The sequence below is a fragment of the Siphateles boraxobius genome, unplaced genomic scaffold, assembly GCF_051911475.1.
Source record: "Siphateles boraxobius isolate OS27281-9 unplaced genomic scaffold, OSU_SipBor_1 92, whole genome shotgun sequence".
Classification (NCBI taxonomy): Eukaryota; Metazoa; Chordata; class Actinopteri; order Cypriniformes; family Leuciscidae; genus Siphateles; species Siphateles boraxobius.
The window spans coordinates 2,185,911-2,208,664 of record NW_027509222.1 but is presented as its reverse complement, the minus strand read 5'-3'; the positions used below and the strand labels follow the sequence as shown (position 1 = coordinate 2,208,664).

Genomic DNA, 22,754 nt, shown 5'->3' with positions numbered 1-22,754 from the left:
CTACTATATTGTAACGGAATATTTTGCTCTGGTGATGTCTGTTTATTTGTTAGTCTAGCCACGGTGTTAAATAAAAACCTTGGATTATTTTGGTTATTTTCTATTAGCTTGCGGAGATGCTCAGCCCTGGCTGCTTTTAGAGCCTTTTTATAACGTGACATACTGTCTTTCCACGCGATTCTAAAGACCTCTAAATTAGTTTGTTTCCATTTACGCTCTAAGTTACGAGTTTCTCTCTTGATAGCATGCGTACCACTGTTGTACCATGGTGCTTTAGTTTTCTCTCTAACCTTTTTTAATCTAATTGGTGCAACAATTTCTAATGTACTAGAGAAAATGGTGCTCAAACTGCTAGTCATTTCCTCTAGTTCATCTGTTTGTTTGGGTTCACTGAGCAGCTGAGATAGATCAGGTAAGCTATTTGAGAATCTATCTATAGTGGTTGGAAGGATTGTTCTGCCTGGTCTAAAACGTGGCGCAACATGACAAATTTCATCAGTACGTATTATGCAAGTTACCATGTAATGATCAGTGAGATCGTCACTTTGCGGTATAATATTTATATCAGTTGGATTGGTTCCATATGATATAATTAAATCTAATGTATGATTTAGACGATGAGTGGGACCACTGACGTTTTGCGTGACCCCAAAGGAGTTCTGAAATCTGTAAACGCAGCCCCTAACGCATCATTTGTGTTATCTACGTGTATGTTAAAGTCTCCAACAATTATTGCTTTATCGACATTGACCAATAGATCTGAGAGAAAGTCTGCAAACTCTTTTAGGAAATCAACATATGGCCCTGGAGGTCTATATACGGTAGCCAAGGCTAGAGATAATATGGATTTGTTTCTTACATCTAAGAGCGTAACATTTAGCACAAGTACTTCAAACGAATTAAACCTGTGACCTGTTTTCTGAGTAACATTCAGAATATCTCTATAGATTGTTGCAACACCGCCGCCACGACCGATCAGACGGGGCTCATGCTTATAACAGTATCCTGGTGGAGTAGACTCATTTAGACCGAAATAATCATTTGGTTTAAGCCAGGTTTCAGTAAGGCAAAGTACATCGAAACTATTATCTGTGACCATTTCATTTACAAAAACTGCCTTAGGTGTGAGCGATCTAATGTTTAGAAGAACTAGCTTTAGAAATTGTTTTTGTTCACTGATATTTAGATTTTCTGGTTTATTTACAATAAGATTTTTGCTAGATCCTACACTAGATTTATTGTTTGGCCTCACTAAGCGAGGAATAGACACTGTTTCTATATAATGTTCTACACTCCTTATATCAATTAAGTTGGGACAGCAAAGACTGTGATTTGGACTTTGACTTACTAGTCAGTTGGTGTGTAACGTCTTGGAGATGTTGTCGGACAGAACAGCCGCTCCGATTCTGCTGGGGTGCAGGCCATCAGCACGGTAGAGCCTAGGTCGCTCCCAGAACAGATCCCAATTATTTACAAAGAGCAGTTTCTGTTCATTACACCATGACATTAATCATTCATTTAGAGCAAATAATCTACTGAACCTTTCTTGTCCTAGTCGGTACGTGGGAAGCGGTCCAGACACGATGATCGTTGCTTCAGGCGATGTGCTGCGAACCGTCCCGATCAGGCTTCTGTATTCCTTCTTCAGAACCTCCGTCTGCCGCAGCCTGATGTCGTTCGTTCCCGCGTGCAGCACGACAGCTCCGACGCGCTCGTCACCGTTCAGGATCTCGGGAATCTGTGCAGTGACATCAAGAACACGAACACCAGGAAAGCAGTGAGTGCGCACCTTACGCTTACCTGAGGTAGCACGGACATGACGGACCATGGAAGTGCCGATGATCACGGCGGCGTCACGTTCCGGCTCGCGAAGAGGGGAGAAGCGGTTCCGGGTGGAGATCTCGAAGACCGGGAGGGGCGGGGAGGTCCTTGGTCTGGTCCTGGCTCGTGTCTTCCGCAGTGGGATCACCCAGGGCGCATGGTGTTGCCTCGGTGCCGGAGTGAGTGAAGGCAGAGATGATCGCGTCCTCCTGGGCAGAGAAACGCACGGAGTAGACGAAGTCAGAGTCAAAAGGTTACTAACCACTGACTTGTGAGCATCGGCGCGTGATGTTTCAAGCGCTGATCGCCGATCTCGCAGCTCTGCTTGCTTCTCCAGCAGAACACGGATCTGCTTCTCCACCGACTCCAGCTCCAATCGTACCGAAAACAGCTCGAATGTGTCCTCACCTGCACTCAGAGGTAACGTTAGACACACATCCGATATGTTCGCCATTATAACAGATGAACAGTAAATTAGTAGTGATACTACCAATATCACTACTAATTTAGGACTGAAATGATGGATATAACCCGTATCCTTTCAGTGAAACGGGTGTAAAATGACGGTCGATAGGCGCAAGACCACGCGTGAAATGCCAGCGGGCTAAAGGCTAGTAGCCGAGATTCGGAAAGTTGGATCTAAGTAGCGATATCAAAGCAATCCGATAGTTTTTTATAAGGGATAGTGTCGAGGATAAGTTCACATGATATAAAAATAGAAAGTGCTTGTTTATAAATGAGTGGTAAAGAAGAAAATCAGGGATTAATGAATCAATTCGACGGTGCTCCAAACACAAACACAGACCGCCTATTATATCCATAGACATCAAATAGATAGACGCCCTATCGACTGCTACTGCCTATTGGAACGGACGAGCCGTGGGGCCGCCATCTTAAAACGGTCACCCGCTCCGCTCAGTGTAATCTGTTTGGCAGGTGCAATGAGCTGTCAGCGCATTTAATTAATCATATCTCACTGAATACCGAACTGATTTTCACGCAGGTTTTTTCGCTGCAAAGGTCATACACATAGCTACGATACAGGACACATTGAATATTTTGTTCACAAAATACAACCAATAGTACGGTAATGTTAAATGTTAAATCTTACTTGTGAAAAGTAATCCCCGAGTGATGGTCCGCCGATTTGAGCAGGAATATGCTGCACAGTGCCCTGGCATCTACTGCTGTATGCAGCGCAAATAGGTGTATGACCGGTTTAAGATGGCGGCCGCATTTCTTGCCTCACAGCAGGCAGTAGGGCATCTAGCTCTATATGATGTCAATGGTTATATCTATTCAAAGATTTGCATGGCTTAGCACATAGTATGTATAACCAAAGTATGTTACTGATTTAATCAGTCTTCACCAATCTCACAGGGCACATCGCTCAAATGATCAGCTATGTCTTGCAGTTCCTTGATCTCATTTGCAATGTAAAGGTGACCAGGCCTTTCCCGGATCAGCATCATGGCTTTGAAATGAGCTTCGTCTGTCCTTAATGTCCCTGTAAAGGCAATTTAAAAAAAAAATTCTAAACACATTATGAATTTTAGAAATGTATTCCTAAAACATATTACAAAGACTGTGAACTGTGAAGTACTGAATTGTGGAGTTAGACTGTTAAACAGTTTTTCATCATTGCTATTTTCCGGATTTTTTGGGCGGGTCTAAAACAGGGCTCTCTGGACAGGGGTGAAGAATCACGCCTCCCGCTTGAGACAGAAGGTCCCTGTTGACCGGAATCTCCGAGGTACAGTCATCAATGAGGGACAACAGGTCCGAGAACCATATTCAGTTTGGCCAGTACTGCACTACCAGTAGTACACTTATTTTGCCCCGCAGGACCTTCTCCAGAATTCCTGAGAGCAGAGCAATCGGGGGAAAAGTTTACAGACGTAGCCTCAGCCGTGTCTGTACCATAGCCTCCGGCCCCAGGGGGGATGGGTCAAAGGATGTCTGCTCCTACATTTTGGTATCCCAGGATGTACACTGCTCTCAGAGAGAGCATCTTCCCTAGGGACCACAGAAGGATCTGTTGTGCCCCCTGGTGATTTATGTAAGAGACCATCAATGTGTGCGGACAAGCACATGATGAACTCATAGGTCTGGAAAGAAGTGCTTCAAAGCCATGAACACAGCCATCATCTTCAGGAAGTTTATGTGCCAAAAAAGCACATGATGATGACGAGTCCTCCACAGACCCTGAGCTGAGCGGCCTTCCATTAAAGCTCCCCAGCCCATGAAAGAAGCATCTGTTGTGAGAGTGACTCAATGACCATGAGCTCCTAACACAGGACCCTGGATCAAGAACCAAGGCTTCCTCCATATAACCAAGGCACAGAGACACCTCCGTGTGACCTTGATCATATGAAGTGAGTTCCCCCTTGGGGAAAACCCCTTGGTCTTGAGCCACCACTGCAAGGGTCTCATGTACAGCAGATCAAAAGTTGTCATCATACCTAACAGACTCTGAAACTGTTTCACAGTGAGTGACTGGCCTAGCTTTACCTCTTTTACGACAGTGAGGGTAGCAGCAACACGAGCAGGCGATAGGACGGCTTGCATCATCACTGAATCCCACACCAAGAAAAGTGGTCCTCTGAACTGGAGAAAGCACACTCTTTCTTGGCATTCAATCTCAACCCCAACTTTAGCATGTGGGTGAGAACGACATCTCAATGCCGAACCGCATTCCTGTGTTGTGGAAGAATGGAGACATGGAAGAATGCGTCCTTTAGATCTATTCCAGACTGATCTCATGAAATGGCGTATGTATGACACGCCAATTCATATTTCCATTTTTGGCATGCTATCAACATGCATAATCGCTTTTCAGCGTGTTTAGCAACGCCGTTGACTTAACGTTACATCACTGTATATATAAATATATGACCTACCCCAACCCCGTCCCTAAACCTGGGGTTAATACCATTTATGAGTCTTTCCCTACCATCCTAGGAAAAAAAATATTGCTCCCCAGATGTAGATATACATTTTGCTTCGTTTCGCTCGGACATTTAACGGCGTACACATACACACTGTGATTGATCGGGCGCTGATCGTTATCAGCTGATAATAACTTTATATAGTTTGATCGGTGGTCTCTATAAAGGCCGATCAGATGACACAAAACTCGAGAGACAATTGACTGTCCTACCAGGTGTCTGAAAAGGACAATACATTTGCAACGTCTTTGCAGAGGGCAAAGACATTCCAACGACAGCAAGAAACTAGGGCTGTACGATTTTAGTTATTTTATTTCCTCGACAGCTGTGCGCTTTCGTTCCTCCCTAAAAGGCCAAAATTAGATCAGTGATTGCTGTAAAGTACAGTCTACTGTTGCTAAACTGCAGAACTTGTTCAATAGATAGATTTAGATTAAAAGCATTGCGCTTGGCTGTTTCAGTTCTGGGACAGTATTGTGCAGCTACTTTCTGCCGCATGCACATGCTCTCAAGAGGCCCATACTGCAGGTGTGTGTATTAGGACAGAACCTTGGTGTCACATTAAAACTCAAACTAACCAGGATAATTTTTTTAAACTACACATTAACTGTTAGAAGCCAATTATGTGTAGTTAAGACTGCTTTTTGGCCCTAGAGTGAATGTGTAGTGTTCAGTGGTCCATGTTTACCTTTAACCTTTCCTTTGTCAGCAGGGTTTTCTTCAATCTTTACAATGGTTCCCACTTCCGTGGCTTTTAGTGTACCTTGTCCCACATTTCAAACTTGCACTCTTACCCCCTTTGAGTCTTCCTTTTTGTTACATGCTTGATATTATAGAGGGATGATTGTGTAACATTTGAGTGAGATATAGGAATTGCTATTTGCCACAACATGTGAAATCGATAGAAACAACCAACCAGGGCATTAAAAATGGGGGAAAAAATAAATCGGTTCACTTCGAGCAGAATCAGCATTTTAACGTAACATTTTGTCAATAACCTTTGTAACCTGTAAGTTAATGTAAACCTAATGCTGAAATTACTGCCTCAAATGCAGCCGTTAATGACTGACAAAACACAAATCTTCAACATTCACTGCTGAAAAACCTCAAAGCTTAATTCGAGCTTGATTTTGGGAAAATGTTAATATAATGACAGACGCAAGTGCCACAGTACTAACTTTGTTCCTGTTAAAATATTTATTTCCGGTTCGGGGCCCTACAACCAATAAAATGGAATAACATGCAGTACTGAGTACAGTTTATTAGAAAAAACGCAGTATTACCAAGTTACAAAACAATAAATAAAATAGAATACAAACATAAAAAACAAGAGTGTCGCCAAATCAAAGAAAAGATTAAAACCAAATGATTACCGTAACTGATGACCCACACCCTCTAAAACTAACAACCAAAAAGAAAATGTAGAAACAAAACTGAAATCTTCATCGTATTCATTGGTTTACATACAAAAAGTGGCGATCACTCTTAACCGAACTAAATATGAAGATTCTACCTGTAGTTGTTTGCTAATTGCTGTAAGAACGCCAATCGACAGAATTAGGAAGTGGTACACAGTTCGAACATATAGTAAGCTAAACAAGTAGTAAATTCAGAATTAGATAATTAACAAAAACATGATCAAGTGGCAAGACCACAAACACACCTCACTGTAACTTTGGCTAATCAAGAACAAAGACTACACAAATTTGGCTCTGATCTCATCTACACACACTCACGCTGCACTTGACACAAGACTTAATTACATAATGCTGAATCAGTTGAATCAAGACAATGGAGTCAAATGGAGTGAATACTGCAATACATATTGGTAACCAAAGTACGAACCCAAAGATTCAAGATCACATGGTGAACACATTAAAGGGACTCTTCACCCATTTGCATTAAGATTTCCATTGTTAGAAATCCAGTCATACTATTGAATGGTCGTGCAACACTCTTTCATTTTCCCCTGAGACGAGAGAAATCCTCTATTTACCTTTTTCACTTCCTCCTACAATGACGCAAAAATCGTCATTTTACGTCATTGTAGGAGGAAGTGTAAAAGGGGGGGGTTTCTGTAAAGACTACAAGCACTAGTTCCCACCCTTTCAAACCCACCCATAGGGGGTTGGACCTAATGCGCTAACAGACCTATCACAGATCAGTGCCAGTGCGTTTGATTTCACCGGCAGAAACTTTTTGAAAATATGGACGAAGGTACTGAATACGCAGACGGATGCATTATGGAGGATCTGGAATTTGACGAAGTTATGGTAGAAACGGATGTTCGTGGCTACCTTTATGAGCCACAGTATAGCGACGAGCAGCTGAGGGCTATGGAGGAACCGGAGGCGGCTGAAGCTGCTGCCACCACAGCCGATGCAGACGATCTGCTTGCCGCAGACGAGGAGCCCGCAATGGCTCGAGCTGGGGCAGATTGGTGGTGCCTTTGCTCTCACTGTGCGCCAATGGACACAGAAGAAGAGTGTCTGCTGCCGAGAATTCCAGCGGTGCCAATTTCTAATTGACGAAATTACTGAATCGGAGGATGACACGGACATGTGTGTAGTTGCTCAACTGAGTTTCGCACCCCATATGGATAGCGGCGTCCTGGAGACCTACTTTAGAATACCTAACGTCAACTGTCAACGTCAGCCAAAGCCTACAGGGTCAAATGGTCGTCTTTCTGTAAAGTAAGTTTATTTTCATTTTGTTAACGCGCTAACGTGGCAGGTTCATTGCACAAATATCTTGCAGTTATGCTAGCTACTGTGGCGGCACGGAGTAGTGGGAGTGGCCTGCGGAGCTGAGCATTGCAATGCACTATGGGTAGGGCTGGGTACCGAGTTCGGTACTTTTTAGGTACCGACCGAATTGCTCCGATACTACCGAGTACCGAAGCATGTCTTGTTTTTCGGTACCAAGTTTCGGTACCTAAGTGGTTAATCTCGTCAACGTCAGTGAAACAATAAACATGCAGAATGATTGGCTGTCGCGGAAAAACACTAGTTTACGCGGCTGCCCAGAGACGTGCCTCTGCCTCGTCGCACGTGAGGCTGTAGTGTATGTGTGTGTGTGTGTATGTGTAAGCGTCCAACCCAGATAGATAGAAGTATAGAATATGTAGAAATGATCAAAAGTCTACCTATGTACCCGACTCGATACCATAAGCGTATTAAGCACACAATGCAATATTTTCGACAAGATAATTGCTGCCAAGACCGGCAACACGGTAAATCTTATAAGGCACTTAAAAGCGCACAGAATAAACTCGAGAGTAGAAAGTTTATCCGCCTTCGACTACAAGAACTGGAGCGCGTCACATATAAACCAAAACTCAGCGTATAGGATACTTGCCTCACAGACATGAGAAATAGTTCTATATATGTTCAAAATATGTCTACTTTTAAAACGAAACAATTCAAAATAAATAGTTTGATTACCTAATCCATATAGGCGTCCGCGCGTTCACTACTGCAGGGATGACGAGTCAGCATCGAAAATTCGCAATAATCATCTTTGCAGCCAACACGTTTAGAAAACACTTGTTCATTAATAAACAATTAAAATATCTCCTTGCTATCGTTTCCCGACACATCCATAATCATTAGGCTACTTTTGCCACTGCTTTGTGTCGTGTGCGCGAGGCATATATCCCGCACCCCAGTAGCCTATATTTAATTCAATTCACATTTATTTGTATAGCATTTTTCACAATACATATCGTTTCAAAGGAGCTTTACAGAAAATGCATGTGTCTAAATTACAATTTAGAGTGATCTGTTATCAGGGGTGACTGTGTGTAATGCATTTCAATTAATTTTCTTTCATTTTCATTGTTAAACAATGCATTAAGTTAAGGCAGAAACAATGAGCTCATTGAAGTAAGGAATACATGTTGTTAAATGATTAGGAAACATAGAAAACTTTAGCACTGGTGCTTTTTTACAGACTCAAAATATGAGTGTAAAAAATAAAAGTTTTTTTTTTAGGCAATGTAATATGGATAAAATTGGTATCGAAAAAAGTATCGTTCAGGAACCGGTATCGAAGTCAAGGTTTCGGTATCGGTATCCGTATCGAAAATTTTGTTACGATACCCAGCCCTAACTATGGGTATTGTTGTCTACAATCCATAAGCACTAAAAAGTCATTTTCTGCCTTTTATCGGCCAAGAAGGTCCCAAATTAGAAATTTATGATACTATTCTACTACATATATGACCCACTTTCAATACATATTCATGTCTCCACCGGTGGAATGACCCTTTAAAAGAAAATTTATCGCTGACTAGAAAGGAAATAAGCTCGACTGAAGGCACAGAATTGAGTTAACTGACATTGATCAGGCTCACTACTCAAGCAGTGACAAATAAGGCTTTTTATCCAGGCGGCACATTAGCGGATTGGTCAAGTGTCTTGTCGTCACCACTATGATTGACAGTCGAGTTCTCCAATGGTCGTGAACCTAAGAGCAGAATATAGAAACAGCGGAGAAGAGCAATTGAGGGGAGCAAGAAAAAAACAAACAAAATTTACAGAACACAGATGGAATGCAACCTTTCATCTATTGCATTTTCCTTGCAGCACCAATACCATCGTCTCTCTTTATTTTTCCATGTTTGAAAGCTTCGTATTGAAGAGCTTCTGTGCTCCTAATGGTCATTGTCACAGATATGACGGAACCCATAATGGAGGACCAAAAAAAATTAAACATGCTAGTCTTTCGTTTGTGACATTGTGGAGTGTCGGTTGCAATACAATGACTCACTATACGAGATGAAACGATGATTCTTTCATCCCGACACCCATTGACGTTTATGAATCACCACGACACCCTATGCCAAGTGAATCGGGTTGATATCGTGTAGTCGGCATAATATTTCCAGTTCCATTTGTTTCCCACAGTAGGGGAACTTTCATGAATATTCATGAATAATTGCTTTAACTGATTTAAATTCAGCTTTCTTGTAGGACATCTCAATTCTCTAATTGCACCACAGGGAGGCGACGAAGGAGGAGTGAGAAAGCTTCCTGAGGAGTCATAAGCGAGGATTGACAGTTGTATCCTTCCCTCACATCCTAAGTTGAGCTAAGATATGAGGAAAGAAAACAAGGATGCACAAATATGAAATGCGAAGCACCCACTGATCTTCTCCTGCTGAGGTAGTCTTTGGTCGCACTATGACACAATAATACAACATAATCCGTAATGAGTTGTTTTTTGAACTTGGTTTCCATAAAAGCTGTTTTAGTACAATGACCTCTTTTAAGTCAATAGATCAAGGAAAATTAGATTTCTCAATTCATGACCCCTTTAAAATGTTTGTGAATACATGTCCAGTTTAGGATGAACATGGTCCTTTCATATTTTGTAAAACGTGAAATCAGAGTTTAGATTCCAGAGGTTAGATTCCCAGCGAACTAAAATGTTTAAAATATTTTGCTAACTTTCCAATTAAGTTATGAAAACGTTATTTCTGAATGTTTAAAACTTTTAAAGACGTTTAACTAATGGGAACATTCCATTCTATAATTTTTAAAACACTATGGGAATGTTACTTTTGAATGTTCTAAACATTCTGAAAGAAGAGTTAACATTTAAAAAATGTTAGGCAAGCATCCAAAAACGTTTTAGGGAAAAAAAATTAAATTGATGATATTGTCACGCTTTAGCAAAGCATGGTGTAGGAACACGATGAAGACAATTAATGTAGCAAAGGGAAACAAACAAACTCAGCATAAACGTTAACGAACCGACAGATGAGAACTGAAACACAGGCAAATAAACACTAAGGGCACACAAAGATGATTGAATGAACATGTTTCTGGAATATGTTTGTTCATTACTTTGAGAGAAAGTTCTCAAAACCTTGACCAAATTTCTGAGAACATTCCCTGTTAACTTGGTTTATTTATAGTATTTTTGGTTACCAGTTTATATTTGACAAACTTTTTTTAAAGTACATTTTACAAAACCATTGTTTTCTTATTCATATAAAAAGACAAAAAAGTAAAGAAAGAGACTTATCTTATTTTCTCAACGGGTTTCCTCAAGGTCACTTGTTCTGCACAAGCTCTTTATGAAAATTCCAGTGCATGGGATTTTAATCAGATTAAAACGTATTGCACTCTGTGTGTGTCATGGAGGGGGTGACTTTTAATTCACTTCAGCTCAGTGTTTGGAAGAATGCTTTGTGTTCAGAAATCAGAAACTCCTTTGGGAACCATTAACCCCAAAATTAATCATTCAAAGTTTTAAATAGCTTTTTTTTTGTGTCTGCATATTTTTCATTTAAGGTAAAGAGTTCAGTTGTGGTGAGTTGTGTCAATCTGCTGAGGAAAACTTTAGAAATATTACGGGAGTCTCGGATCAGTATGGGCTTTGCGGATCTCCTGGATGAAGTTGGTGGGTTTGGACGCTTTCAGCTGATTCATGTTCTTCTTCTGTCCATCCCGGGCCTTCTGATGGCTTGCCAGAATTTACTAAATAACTTTACTGCTGGTGTGCCGGAGCATCACTGTCGCATACCGAATATAACGGCTGCACTGAATGAGAGCACCTCATCAGTCCTGCGTGCGTTTATCCCACTGGATTCATCATTGACACTGTCCAAATGCACTCGCTACACTGAAACTCAGTGGCATTTAATCACAGACAAACTGAGTCACAGAAATGCGACTGAACTGCAGACAGAGAGTTGTGCTGATGGCTGGACATATGACAAGACTGAATTCAGCTCATCTATAGTATCAGAAGTAAGTTGTTTCATTAGTTCTTCTGACATAAAATATGTAGGCCTATTTCTCAACATTATTGGTCAAAATGTATATAGTGGTGTACAAATGTTTTAGGATTAAAAAGAAAAGAAAAGTTTTGAAAGTTCTAAATAGGCTAAATATTGCAAATTCTGCGCTTCTAGGTTTATGCAAATTAGTAGCAATGAGATATGTGAATAAATTGCAGACATGGAGCCAGGTCAGATTTAATTTTTTTTTCTATTGCAGCACAAGATGCTCTTTTCAAATCATACTGGATAACATGGATCCCTAGGTTTATAGTCCATGCCAGCATACAAATGGCTGAAAGCAAAAGAAAACACACCAAATACTGAGACATTCTCAAATGAACATGAAAACATGAATTATTTTTCAACATTTCCGTTGTTACAGTGATAATCGAATTTGCATTTTTTAATGAAATATATTAATAAAATAATATTAAAAGAGAAAAGTATTACTAGGGTCACTCTGTATCAACTCAACCAGAGGTCACCGGCTCAGACTTTTGACTTTGATCTTTCTTTCTTTTTTCTGTAGAAAGGCTTGATATTTGGAATAGAATATCACACGCATATGAATTGATTTACTCTGTTGCGGTTCATTTGTGTTCACATAGCTTCACTGAACAGCGTCCGTTAGGGCTCTCTCTTAGTCAAAAAGAGTGCATATTTATAGAAATATTGATTTATTTTCACATTTGCAAAATATTTCGTCATACAGAATACCATTTCTATTCATTTCTCACTGAATTCTGAAGAGCGTTCAGAGTGAGCTCTGTCTCTCCTGTGGTTTGTGTCAGTTATGATCTCAGCACACACTTATTTTGAGTACAGCTGTCAATCATCTTAATCCTGCCTTTCTGGAAGACGCTGTCCTGTACACTTCCTCATTCTGAACTCTGTGAAAAACAAAGCCCAAAAACGAAGAGAATAAGCACACGATTATGATACTATATGGTTTGTGTGTGATTTTCATGAGATATGGGGTATATTCATATGAATAAAGATATGTTTACAGTATACATGCTAAACAGGTGTTGCGCTTAGCCCAATTTAAATGCTTTATATTATATATATCAACAACGTTATATGACCAAAATCCATTTTAAATCGAAATCAGAAGTTATTACAAACACTCTGGTGGTTTAAAGTGAGTTTTGAGTAAAAGCTTAATATGAATCTTTTAAATTGTGCTTTATGCTAATTGCATCTCTAATGCACCTGTTGCGTCAGGAGCTATATCTATTTCACAATCTATTTTGTTACAAGAATTCACATAAGGTCCCAAGAATATTGTTTCTTAAAAAGACTTCAGATAACATGTGGATCAATGTATAGTGGGATGAAAGTGGTGTTAAAGGGATAGTTCACTTTGATTGTTAATTTTTGGTATGTTTTAGCTTACCTCAAAGGCATCCAAAATGTACGTGTCTTTGTTTACGCAGTAGTTTCAATTTTGATATTTTTAGGTCAAACCGTTCTTGTCTGTCGAGGATCAAAAGATCAAGGAAAATTAGATTTCTCAATTCATGACCCCTTTAAAATGTTTGTGAATACATGTCCAGTTTAGGATGAACATGATCCTTTCATATTTTGTGAAACGTGAAATCAAAGTTTAGATTCCAGATGTTATATTCCCAGCGAACTAAAATTAGCGAACTATTATATTATATGTTAGTTTTACATCTGAAAAAAGATAACTGCAGACCCTCCTCAACTTCAGTAAGTGTATGGGTGTGTTGATCTCCAGCCGAAGAGCGATCAACCATATCATCAAGAGAGAAGGCTCATACAGTAAATTGGGAATTTGTGAAAACTCACCACTCCCGAATGAGTTCACGCGAGCATACGTAATTGTTTTCTTTTACGACGGTTTAAACATCCCGCATAAGCGCAAATTAGTACCATTCTAATTAGCCGTCTTAACCTTACCTACAATCTCTGTTCTGTGTAAACAATGAGTGACGTACACGCGCGAGAGATCACTTCCGGGGCTTGCCCGAGCGCCCGCGCCCTCAGAGTACTTGGACGTGGCTGTGGTTACAAGAGGTAAAAACAATATAAATACTGTTCGTTTTCTCACACAAACCGCTCGTTTCATGTCTTAGGCCATCAATGTGTACTTACATTTACGAGTCATTAAATCATGTTTAATTTGGACTTCTCTGTGCATGCTCTTTGAGGTGGTGACCATAGACCTGCATTATATGACTGACAGACAAGAACGGTTTGACCTAAAAATATCAAAATTGAAACTACTGCGGAAAAAGTATGCTAGTATGTAGTATGCTAAAGGTAAGCTAAAACATACCAAAAATTAATTTCAAAGTGAACTATCCCTCTAATGGGCAAGCCATAATGGCAAAATAAAGGCTAATAATGTCTGAATAAAAACAAAAGAATAATGAAGATTAAGTCTCATACTTTCAGAGGTGCTATTCGTTGAGAGAAGACAATAGAGTTGTGAATGGGCAGTTCTCCGCGCCAGACATTAGAGTGCAGGGAGTTATAGGGACTATAAATTATTTCATTAGTATTTTTATTAGGCTTCTCTAAAAACACACATAACATGATCTTATGAAATTATTAATAAAATGCTGCAGTCCGTAACTTTTGCTGCTCTAGCGGTTAATAAACAAACTGCATGCGTCTTGTGGAAGAACATTGTAGCCGGTTCTCTTTCATCATCTCGTGTTCGAGATCCACCTCTGGGAAGGGCATCCGTACCTGACCTCTGCAGAAGCATCCAATTGCACCAAGTCTGGCTAGACAGACAGAAGCGCGCAGCCAATGCCAGGTGAGGCCACACCCCCTCACCTACGGGCATATAACATCTGGGCGCGCTGCTATTCCTCAGTTGACATTCGCTTCTCACGATCTCTGCATCTCACAGCTCGGTTGATTTTTTACACTGCTCACCTCGTGTCTTCAGGAGGACATATCGACCAGATCAGCCTCCGCCGGACGTGACAGTTGTTTATTTTTCAACTACTGCTGCTTTGCATTCGGAGCCGCCCACGCTCTCGCTATTTTCACCGTTTCTCCTCACGGCTGCCCGCCACGGATTTCTCCATTTTCTTCGCTGGTATGTCACTGTCTAAGCCTGCAGCCTCTCCAAGGGATAGCATATCACGGGCCTGCCCGGCCGCGTGTGGTACCCTTATCGCAGCTAAGGATCTTCATCAGCTTTGCGTGGTCTGTTTGGGTCTCAAGCACGCTCGGGAAGCCCTGGAGAACCCGGAGAATTGCAGTTTCTGACTCATGCTGCCTAGGAAGCTGCTTAAACGCCGTCTTAAGGTGGCAGTGACACAGTGCACCGGGCTCAGCCCTTCTGACTCGGACGGGGAACACGGTGATGACGACGCGGTACCGGGGGCCTCCCGGGGCGCAACGTCTCTCGTCTGGGCTGACCAGCCCAATCCCGCCTTCCCCGAGGAGGACATCTTTGGGGACAACCTCGCTCTCGTCCACGAACTGCCCGGTTCTGGCGAAGAGCAGGATGCGGCCATTCTTGGGGTTTCAGAGGACGAGGAGGCCATCCCGCCCTCTGGTGTTCCCCAGGCTACCGCCCACGCGGTTCTGCCTCAAGCCATCCTCCTGGAAGTGTGTGAGCGAGCGGCCGCTCGTCTCAACATCGAATGGCCGGCACCGCAGAGCGCCACCGACCAGGAGAGGGATATTTATGATGGGAAAGTGCTGGGACCTCCTCCCGGCCCGAGGAAACAACTCTTCCCCATCCTCCCGGCGTGCGCCAAGCACATGAGAAATTATTGGAGCGACCCGCTCGACTTCAAACACGGTCTCACGGGACTCGAGGTTAAGGACATAGCGGCGCACGGTATGGGCGAACCTCCCGTCGTTGAGCCTTCCATCGCCAGGCACCTTAACCCCGCTCAGGGCAGGCTGCTCGCTCCCTCTAAGCCGGTCTTGCCCAACAAGATGGACCGTTTTGCAGCCTCCGTTCACCAGGCAGTTTATAAGTCCTCGGCCGTGGCTGTCAGGGCCCTTAACGTTTCTTCGCTCCTCTCCGCCTACCAGGCGAGATCCTCGAAGAGTTAGGGCAACAATTAGAAAAGGGAAATCCTTCTGAAACCCTGTGGAAGGAGATCCTCACGGTGAACGACCTCGTCCTCCTCAACTCTCTGCAGGCCGTCCAAGCTTGCGGGCGCTCCATGGCGCTTTCCGTGGTCGGAGAGCGCGCACTCTGGCTGAACCTGTCGGGACTCCCTGACAGTGAGAAACGGCGCATCGCGGGCGCGCCACTGATGCAACAACGGTGTGACGATAAGAAGAAGGAGGATGAGGCTTTCAAGCTTTGCCTTCCCAGTAAGTCAGTCCCACGCCAGGCGCCCCCTGTGCGTTTGCCTAACCCACCGGCCACGGGACCACAGTTTCATCAGGGCAAAGAAAAGCCCCGCAACAAACCACCCCCTCGGCAACATAACCCAGCACCTACACACAAGCACTGGGGTAAGCCCGCTCCCTCCGCGGCCGCGGCCGGGAGACCTGCGAATTCCAACCCCACCGACTCGAAACGCAAGCGGCCTGCCTGATGTTCAGCCGATGGGGGCTTCGAGTCCATGTTCACGGGCCGCAAGCCCTTCGGACTCCCCTCCTCTTCTAGGACCCCCGTCCAAAAGACCCAGGGAGTCCCGCGGATGGGTCAGCTCTCCGCCTGTAAACGAGACTGCCCAGCTTGTGTGTTCGAGAAATGTGTGTTTTCCCCCCACGTTCAGGGGGCCCTTTGTGAGGGAAAGTTTAAGCTCAGTGACACCACACTGCCCACACTCTGTTCCCCTCACTCTCTCAATAAAGGCTTCGGCCCCAGTGTTTGCCCAACAAAAAACACACAAAACACAAAAAAATATGAATCAAATGAATTCGTTTCGGAGAGAAAACCTCTCTCCGCAGAGAGAATTCATCTCACTGCAGAGAGAGGAAATCCCTCCGAACCCCTGCATGTCGCCTCTAGTGTGCCCACTAGATGACGCCATTGCATCACAAATAAACCTGTCGGTCTCACACAGCTCCGCTCTGGCCCGAGCGGGAGCTCTCGCGAGTCACGGAGCGGCTTGGCGAACCGTTTCAACTCCCGAGTGGGTGATGCGTACAGTAATGCAGGGTTACAGATTGCAATTCGCAGTAAAACCCCCGCATTTCAACGGCATTCTCTTTTCTCACACGGAAGAGAACGCCTCTCACATTCTGAAAGAGGAAATTTCATCTCTCTTAAACAAGGGAGCGATTCAGGTGGTATCCCCCAATCTGATGAACCAGGGTTTTTATTCCCGTTATTTTCTGGTCCTGAAAAAAGACGGCTCTCTCCGCCCTATCTTGGACCTTCGAGTGTTGAACAAACATTTGAGGAAATACAATTTCAGAATGCTGTCGCAAGGCGCACTCGCCCGTGCCATAAAAGAGAACGACTGGTTCACATCAGTCGATCTGAAAGATGCTTTCTTTCACATAAGCATCTATCCTCCGCACAGGAAGTTTCTTCGTTTCGCCTACCAGGGCATATGTTACGAATTCACAGTTCTTCCGTTTGGACTCAGTTTGAGTCCCCGGTCTTTCTGTCTGTGCGCGGAGGCGGGCTTAGCACCTCTGAGAATATCAGGTCTGAGAATCCTGATTTATATAGACGATTGGCTCATCATAGCCGAATCAAAGGAGAAGGTGTTGCAGGACACCGGCCGTGTGCTCGCGCACATCACATCGCTCGGGTTCCAAGTGAATGTGAGCAAGAGCAATTTCACGCCCAGTCAGAATGTCATTTTCCTGGGCTTGGAGTTGAATTCGGTCTCCATGCGAGCGCGCCTCTCTCAAGAGCGCGTTCGTTCTCTGATGAACTGTCTGACGCAGTTCAGAGAAGGGGCGAAAGTGCAATATCGCACATGTCTCAGGCTGCAGGGTCTCATGGCTTCATCCACCCAAGTTGTGCCATTGGGACTTCTGAGGATGAGGGCGTTCATGAAATGGGTCTTGTCACTACATTTCAGCCCGATTCGCGACCTTTGCCGCTCGGTAACAGTGACACGCGCCTGCTCGGCGACCTTGCGCCACTGGGAGAGCGAGAACTTTTACGCACGGGGAACCCCTCTGGGGGCGGTTACGATGCGGAAAGTTGTGACGACTGATGCGTCCTTGACAGGCTGGGGTGCCACCCAGGAGGGTAGAACGGTGAACGGTCTGTGGCCAAACAGACTACGTTCAGCGCACATAAACTATTTAGAGCTTTTAACCATTTGGAAAGCTCTGAATCATTTTCTGCCTCGCCTGCAGGGACATCACGTTCTAGTACGGTGCGACTATACCACGGCTGTGGCTTATATCAACCGTCAGGGCGGCATGCGCTCGTCGAAACTCCACGCTCTAGCTTACAAGCTTTTGGTGTGGATCAGACGGGTTTTCCTGTCGTTACGCGCAACTCACGTTCCGGGCATTCTGAACAGAGGTGCGGATCTGCTATCAAGGGGAAACCCAATCTACGGAGATTGGCGTCTTCACCCTCAGATAGTGGAAATGCTATGGATGAGATTCGGACGGGCGAGCGTAGATCTATTAGCCTCGCGCGAAAACTCCCATTGTCCTATGTTCTTCTCTCTAAGGGACATGGACGCGCCCCTCGGGGTAGACGCACTGGCCCACCCATGGCCCAGAGTGCTCCTGTATGCTTTTCCTCCCCTGTGCCTGATAATTCCCTCATTGGCCAGGGTGAGAGAGCAGGGCCTACCTCTCATTCTTATAGCACCCAGGTGGCCCAAGGCACCATGGCTGGCGGAGATAATTCCTCTGTTATACGCCGAGCCGTGGCGCCTTCCCGTTCGCACGGATCTATTGTCCCAAGCCAACGGGGAGATTTACCACCCCTACCCGGACAGGGTGGCTCTCTGGGCCTGGCCCGTGAGAGGACGAACCTGAACGCACTTGGGCTTTCGCCGCGTGTGGTCGCCACTATTCAGAATGCCAGGGCCGTCTCTACACGGTCCTTATATGGCTGTAAGTGGCACGTGTTCGAAGGGTGGTGCGATGGGCGCAGTCTCACATCTTATCAGTGCTCAGTTCCTGATATTTTGTGTTTCCTTCAAGACCTCATGGAAAAAGGGAGGTCTTTTTCCACCATTAAGGTCTATTTGGCTGCGATTTCAGCCTGTCATGTGGGTTTTGAGAGCTCTACTGTCGGGCAGCACCCTCTAATCCGCAGATTTATGAAGGGTGCACGCCGCTCGTTGCCAGTCATCAGGAGAACTGTTCCGGAATGGGACCTCTCCATGGTGCTGGAAGCACTGTCTCAACATCCTTTTGAGCCCCTGGGGAGTATTTCCCTTAAGCTGCTGTCCTTCAAGACAGCTTTGCTCTTGGCCTTGGCATCTGCTAAACGTGTCAGTGAGCTACATGCACTCTCAGTTCATCCCTCGTGCACTAAGTTCTCCCTCAGTGGAGATAAGGTTTCCCTTAAGCCTAACCCGGCCTTCATGCCGAAGTGCTTCCCTGCGTTCACTTCAGAGGTGTTGGAGCTGTCCGCTTTTCACCCTCCACCTTTTACCTCTCTGGAGGATCAGAGGCTGAATGCTTTGTGTCCAGTCCGTGCTTTACAGGCTTATATGACCAGGACCAAACCTTTCCGGAAGAGCCACCAGCTCTTTGTTTCATGGGCCCCTCCGCACAGAGGGGGTCCCATATCGAAGCAACGCCTCTCACATTGGGTTGTGGGCGCTATAACTATGGCTTATGAAGCAAAGGGAGTGCAGCCCCCAAGGGGCATCAGAGCTCATTCCACAAGGGGCTTAGCCGCCTCTTGGGCTTTGTTTAGGGGAGTGTCACTGCAGGACATCTGCTCCGCTGCCAGTTGGGCTTCTCCTCATACCTTTGTGCGTTACTACCGGCTGGATGTCACCAGAACCTCAGTAGCACATTCGGTTTTAGGGGTGTGGTCTTCTTAGCTCTTCCCTGTACCCTGTTGAAACCAATAAGAGTGAATGGGCCGGCTGGTCATGTTCATTCTTGCCACCAAACATTTACTTCCCGTTATGGGTATAGTTTATGTGCCTTGGTGGTTTGGGGGTACTATCATGTATGTGTCTCATGCATGCTTCATGTCCTGCTTGTCCACAGCAGTTGGTGTGGCGTCACCTTTGCAGGTTCATGATTAATGGACGTGTCAGGCACCGCCTCCCCGAGGTGACCGTCTTTCTCTGGTTTTCAGAACCTCACTGTGAGTGTATTGGGCAATCGGGGAGCTGTCCATGTCTCTCCCAGAGGTGGATCTCGAACACGAGATGATGAAAGAGAACAATAGGTTACTATCGTAACCCCGGTTCTCTGAAACATCGAGTGGAGAGATCCACCAGCTTTGCCCCGCTTGCCGCACGAGAAGCGAATATACTTACTGAGGAATAGCAGCGCGCCCAGATGTTATATGCCCGTAGGTGAGGGGGTGTGGCCTCACCTGGCATTGGCTGCGCACTTCTGTCTGTCTAGCCAGACTTGGTGCAATTGGATGCTTCTGCAGAGGTCAGGTACGGATGCCCTTCCCAGAGGTTGATCTCTCCACTCGATGTTTCAGAGAACCGGGGTTTTCCTTCTCTGTTTTTGTCTATGATGAGTCACGCATGTATTGGGCTACTCCGCACTGGTACAACCCGACCGGTCTAATACTGTATAGTCTGAATATAAACACTTATTAGGTGTACCGTAGGATTCAGGATAAGACAAAAACACGGTTTGGAAAATGGATTCATGATGTACGCTCTTATTATATACATTTTACAAAAATAAGTTACACACTGCAGCTTTAATAAGAATCTGATTCATTCTGAGTCTTGAACTGTAAACTCTCAAGTGTCAGCTTATATACTGTATGTTGATTATGTGTCTATCCAGAATGACTTATGAGCAGCAACCTTTTTATTTTGGGGATGTCATCTACATCTCACTTATCAAAATGGGAGGTGTCTAGAAAGGGGTTAAGTGGAACACCCTAAGCCCATGATCACTTGAGTTCCAATATGTAGCTAATTTATTATTTATAGTTTTTTTTTTCTTATAGATTTGTTTACGCACCATTCTATCAGCCCTTATGTATGCTTGGGATGTTAAAAGGATCATGAAATGTGTTATTTTATTATTTTAGAGTGTTTCCTGAGGTGCACTTATAATGTCAGTATTATTTTTACATCAAAAATTGTAATAATTTAGAAATAAAATACATTTTTCCGAGCCTGATTTTAGCCTCTGATTTGATCGTTCTGTTCGAAGGGGCGTGTCTGTGTGAGACTTCAGTGTAAACGCCCACTGCTGTGATAAGCTGACATCTTTGCAAAATAAATAGTTAAAGTTTTATATGTGGAATTCTCTCGAAAACTTTAAGCACGTCTTTACTATTACAGTTCTCTAATCGTGAAAATGGTTCATTATATCATATTTAGATCGTGGCATGAAAGGTTGCAGTGGTGAGCATTGTAGCCGATCACAGACATGTATGCGATCTCACACTGCACACTAACGAATCATAACTAACAGTGCAAACACAATGTAAATAAGAGATTCGCTAATTATAACTGGAGTTTTGGCGAGAGTCCAGAACACTCGCGCTGTTTGATTGACAGTTCCAGTGATTGTAAAGGGACTATCTAGATGATCATTTAGTTTACAAAATTAGTTACACTTGATGACCCAGTAGTAATCAAGTGAGGGAGTCAGGACCACCATTTTTGTCAAGCACAAAGAGTAAAAGGCATGTGTAATGTTTTGTAGTAACTCTTCTCTCATTTGTCACAGTGGGATTTAGTTTGTACACTTCGTCCACTCAAACAGATGAGCCAGACCATTTACATGGGAGGAGTACTGACAGGTGCCATTATATTTGGAGGGTTATCAGACAGGTAAAGCATCCATAACTTTCTGTGTACACGGTCACATCTTTGGACAAAACATATGCACATATGATGCCTTTTTGGAAAGTTAAAAGATTCAATATATAGTACACATTATAGTATATACATGATGTGCAAGTGCATTTAAACCTACATATCAGAAGGTTTGTGTTTTTTTTTTTTACAAGAAAACAACACCATAATCTTTAGCTGCATAAGAACACTAATGATCTCAAATAAGACTGGTAATAATAAGACTGCTTGATAAAATATGTATAACATGCAGAAAGAAAAATGAGAACTGAAAGGTAGCCACCATGGATGAGATAAATATGCATACGTTACGTCATGAGCTCATATGCAGGATTTTTACCTTTTTCAGATCTTCTAAACACAGCATTGGATTAAATGAAAATATAAAATAATAATCTGACAACTCACCTCTCTTTGCAGGTTGAATCAAAAACAATTTCTGATATCTATTTTTTTTCCCATTATCACAGAAATTTTAATATAGAACTAAATTAAATATTTTTAACAATTAACTTATTGAATAGAAATTTATTTAAAAATTTACAGACCCCATGAGACAAGTCTACATGAAATTTAAGTTTTTTTGCTTTCATTATGAATATAAATATGAACCTTGAGGTTATCTATTAGCTTGTGTGCTCCAAAACATTGACAAAACACATTTACCGTTTTCCTTATGGTGAATGGCACATAATCCACTATATAGGGTATAGGGAGTGATTCAGAGAGCATATGCATCCTACTGGGTGAATTTAGGCAGCCTGTAACGGCAAAAAGACTGTCTGTAACAATATAAAATTCACTTCTCTTCTGAAGATTAAGACATCATTTTGAAAATTATTATTATATTAAATTACAGCATTTAATATCTATGTATGCTTATCTGCACCACATCCCAATATTGTTAACAATTTTATGGATTTCAAAAAACACTACAGAACCATCTTAAACTGTTGAAGGAGATTTCAGATTCAACTCTTTATTGTGTGTTTATATTCTTGTGTAGGTTTGGGCGAAAGGCTATTCTGATTTGGTCATATTTTCAGCTCGCTGTCTTAGGCACATTTACAGCTCTCTCTCCGTCGTACGTGGTGTACTGCATCCTCAGATTCCTGACAGGAATGTCTGTGTCCGGAGTCATTCTCAATGGCGTCTCACTCAGTGAGTGTCTCTCATCACTGTCATCCAGCATACATTATACAAAAAAGATTTACAAAGTAAAAATACAATGAAAATAATCTCTCAATAAATGAAATAAGGCAATTACTTATTTAAATGTTTAAACGTGTATGCATG

At 43.3% G+C, this 22,754-nt stretch overlaps 1 protein-coding gene across 2 annotated transcripts in view; it reads left to right on the top strand.

Moving 5' to 3' along the window:
• Positions 1-11,075: 11,075 nt before the first annotated feature.
• The window catches only part of oatx (organic anion transporter X), a 47,322-nt gene continuing 35,643 nt past the window's right edge, over positions 11,076-22,754 (top strand). For both annotated transcript variants that reach the window (XM_077224811.1, XM_077224812.1), the window contains exons 1-3: positions 11,076-11,527; positions 21,331-21,434; positions 22,465-22,619. In XM_077224811.1, coding sequence (XP_077080926.1) covers positions 11,147-11,527; positions 21,331-21,434; positions 22,465-22,619 — 640 coding nt within the window. In that variant the 5' untranslated portion in view covers positions 11,076-11,146. The remainder of the gene's footprint in view (positions 11,528-21,330; positions 21,435-22,464; positions 22,620-22,754) is intronic.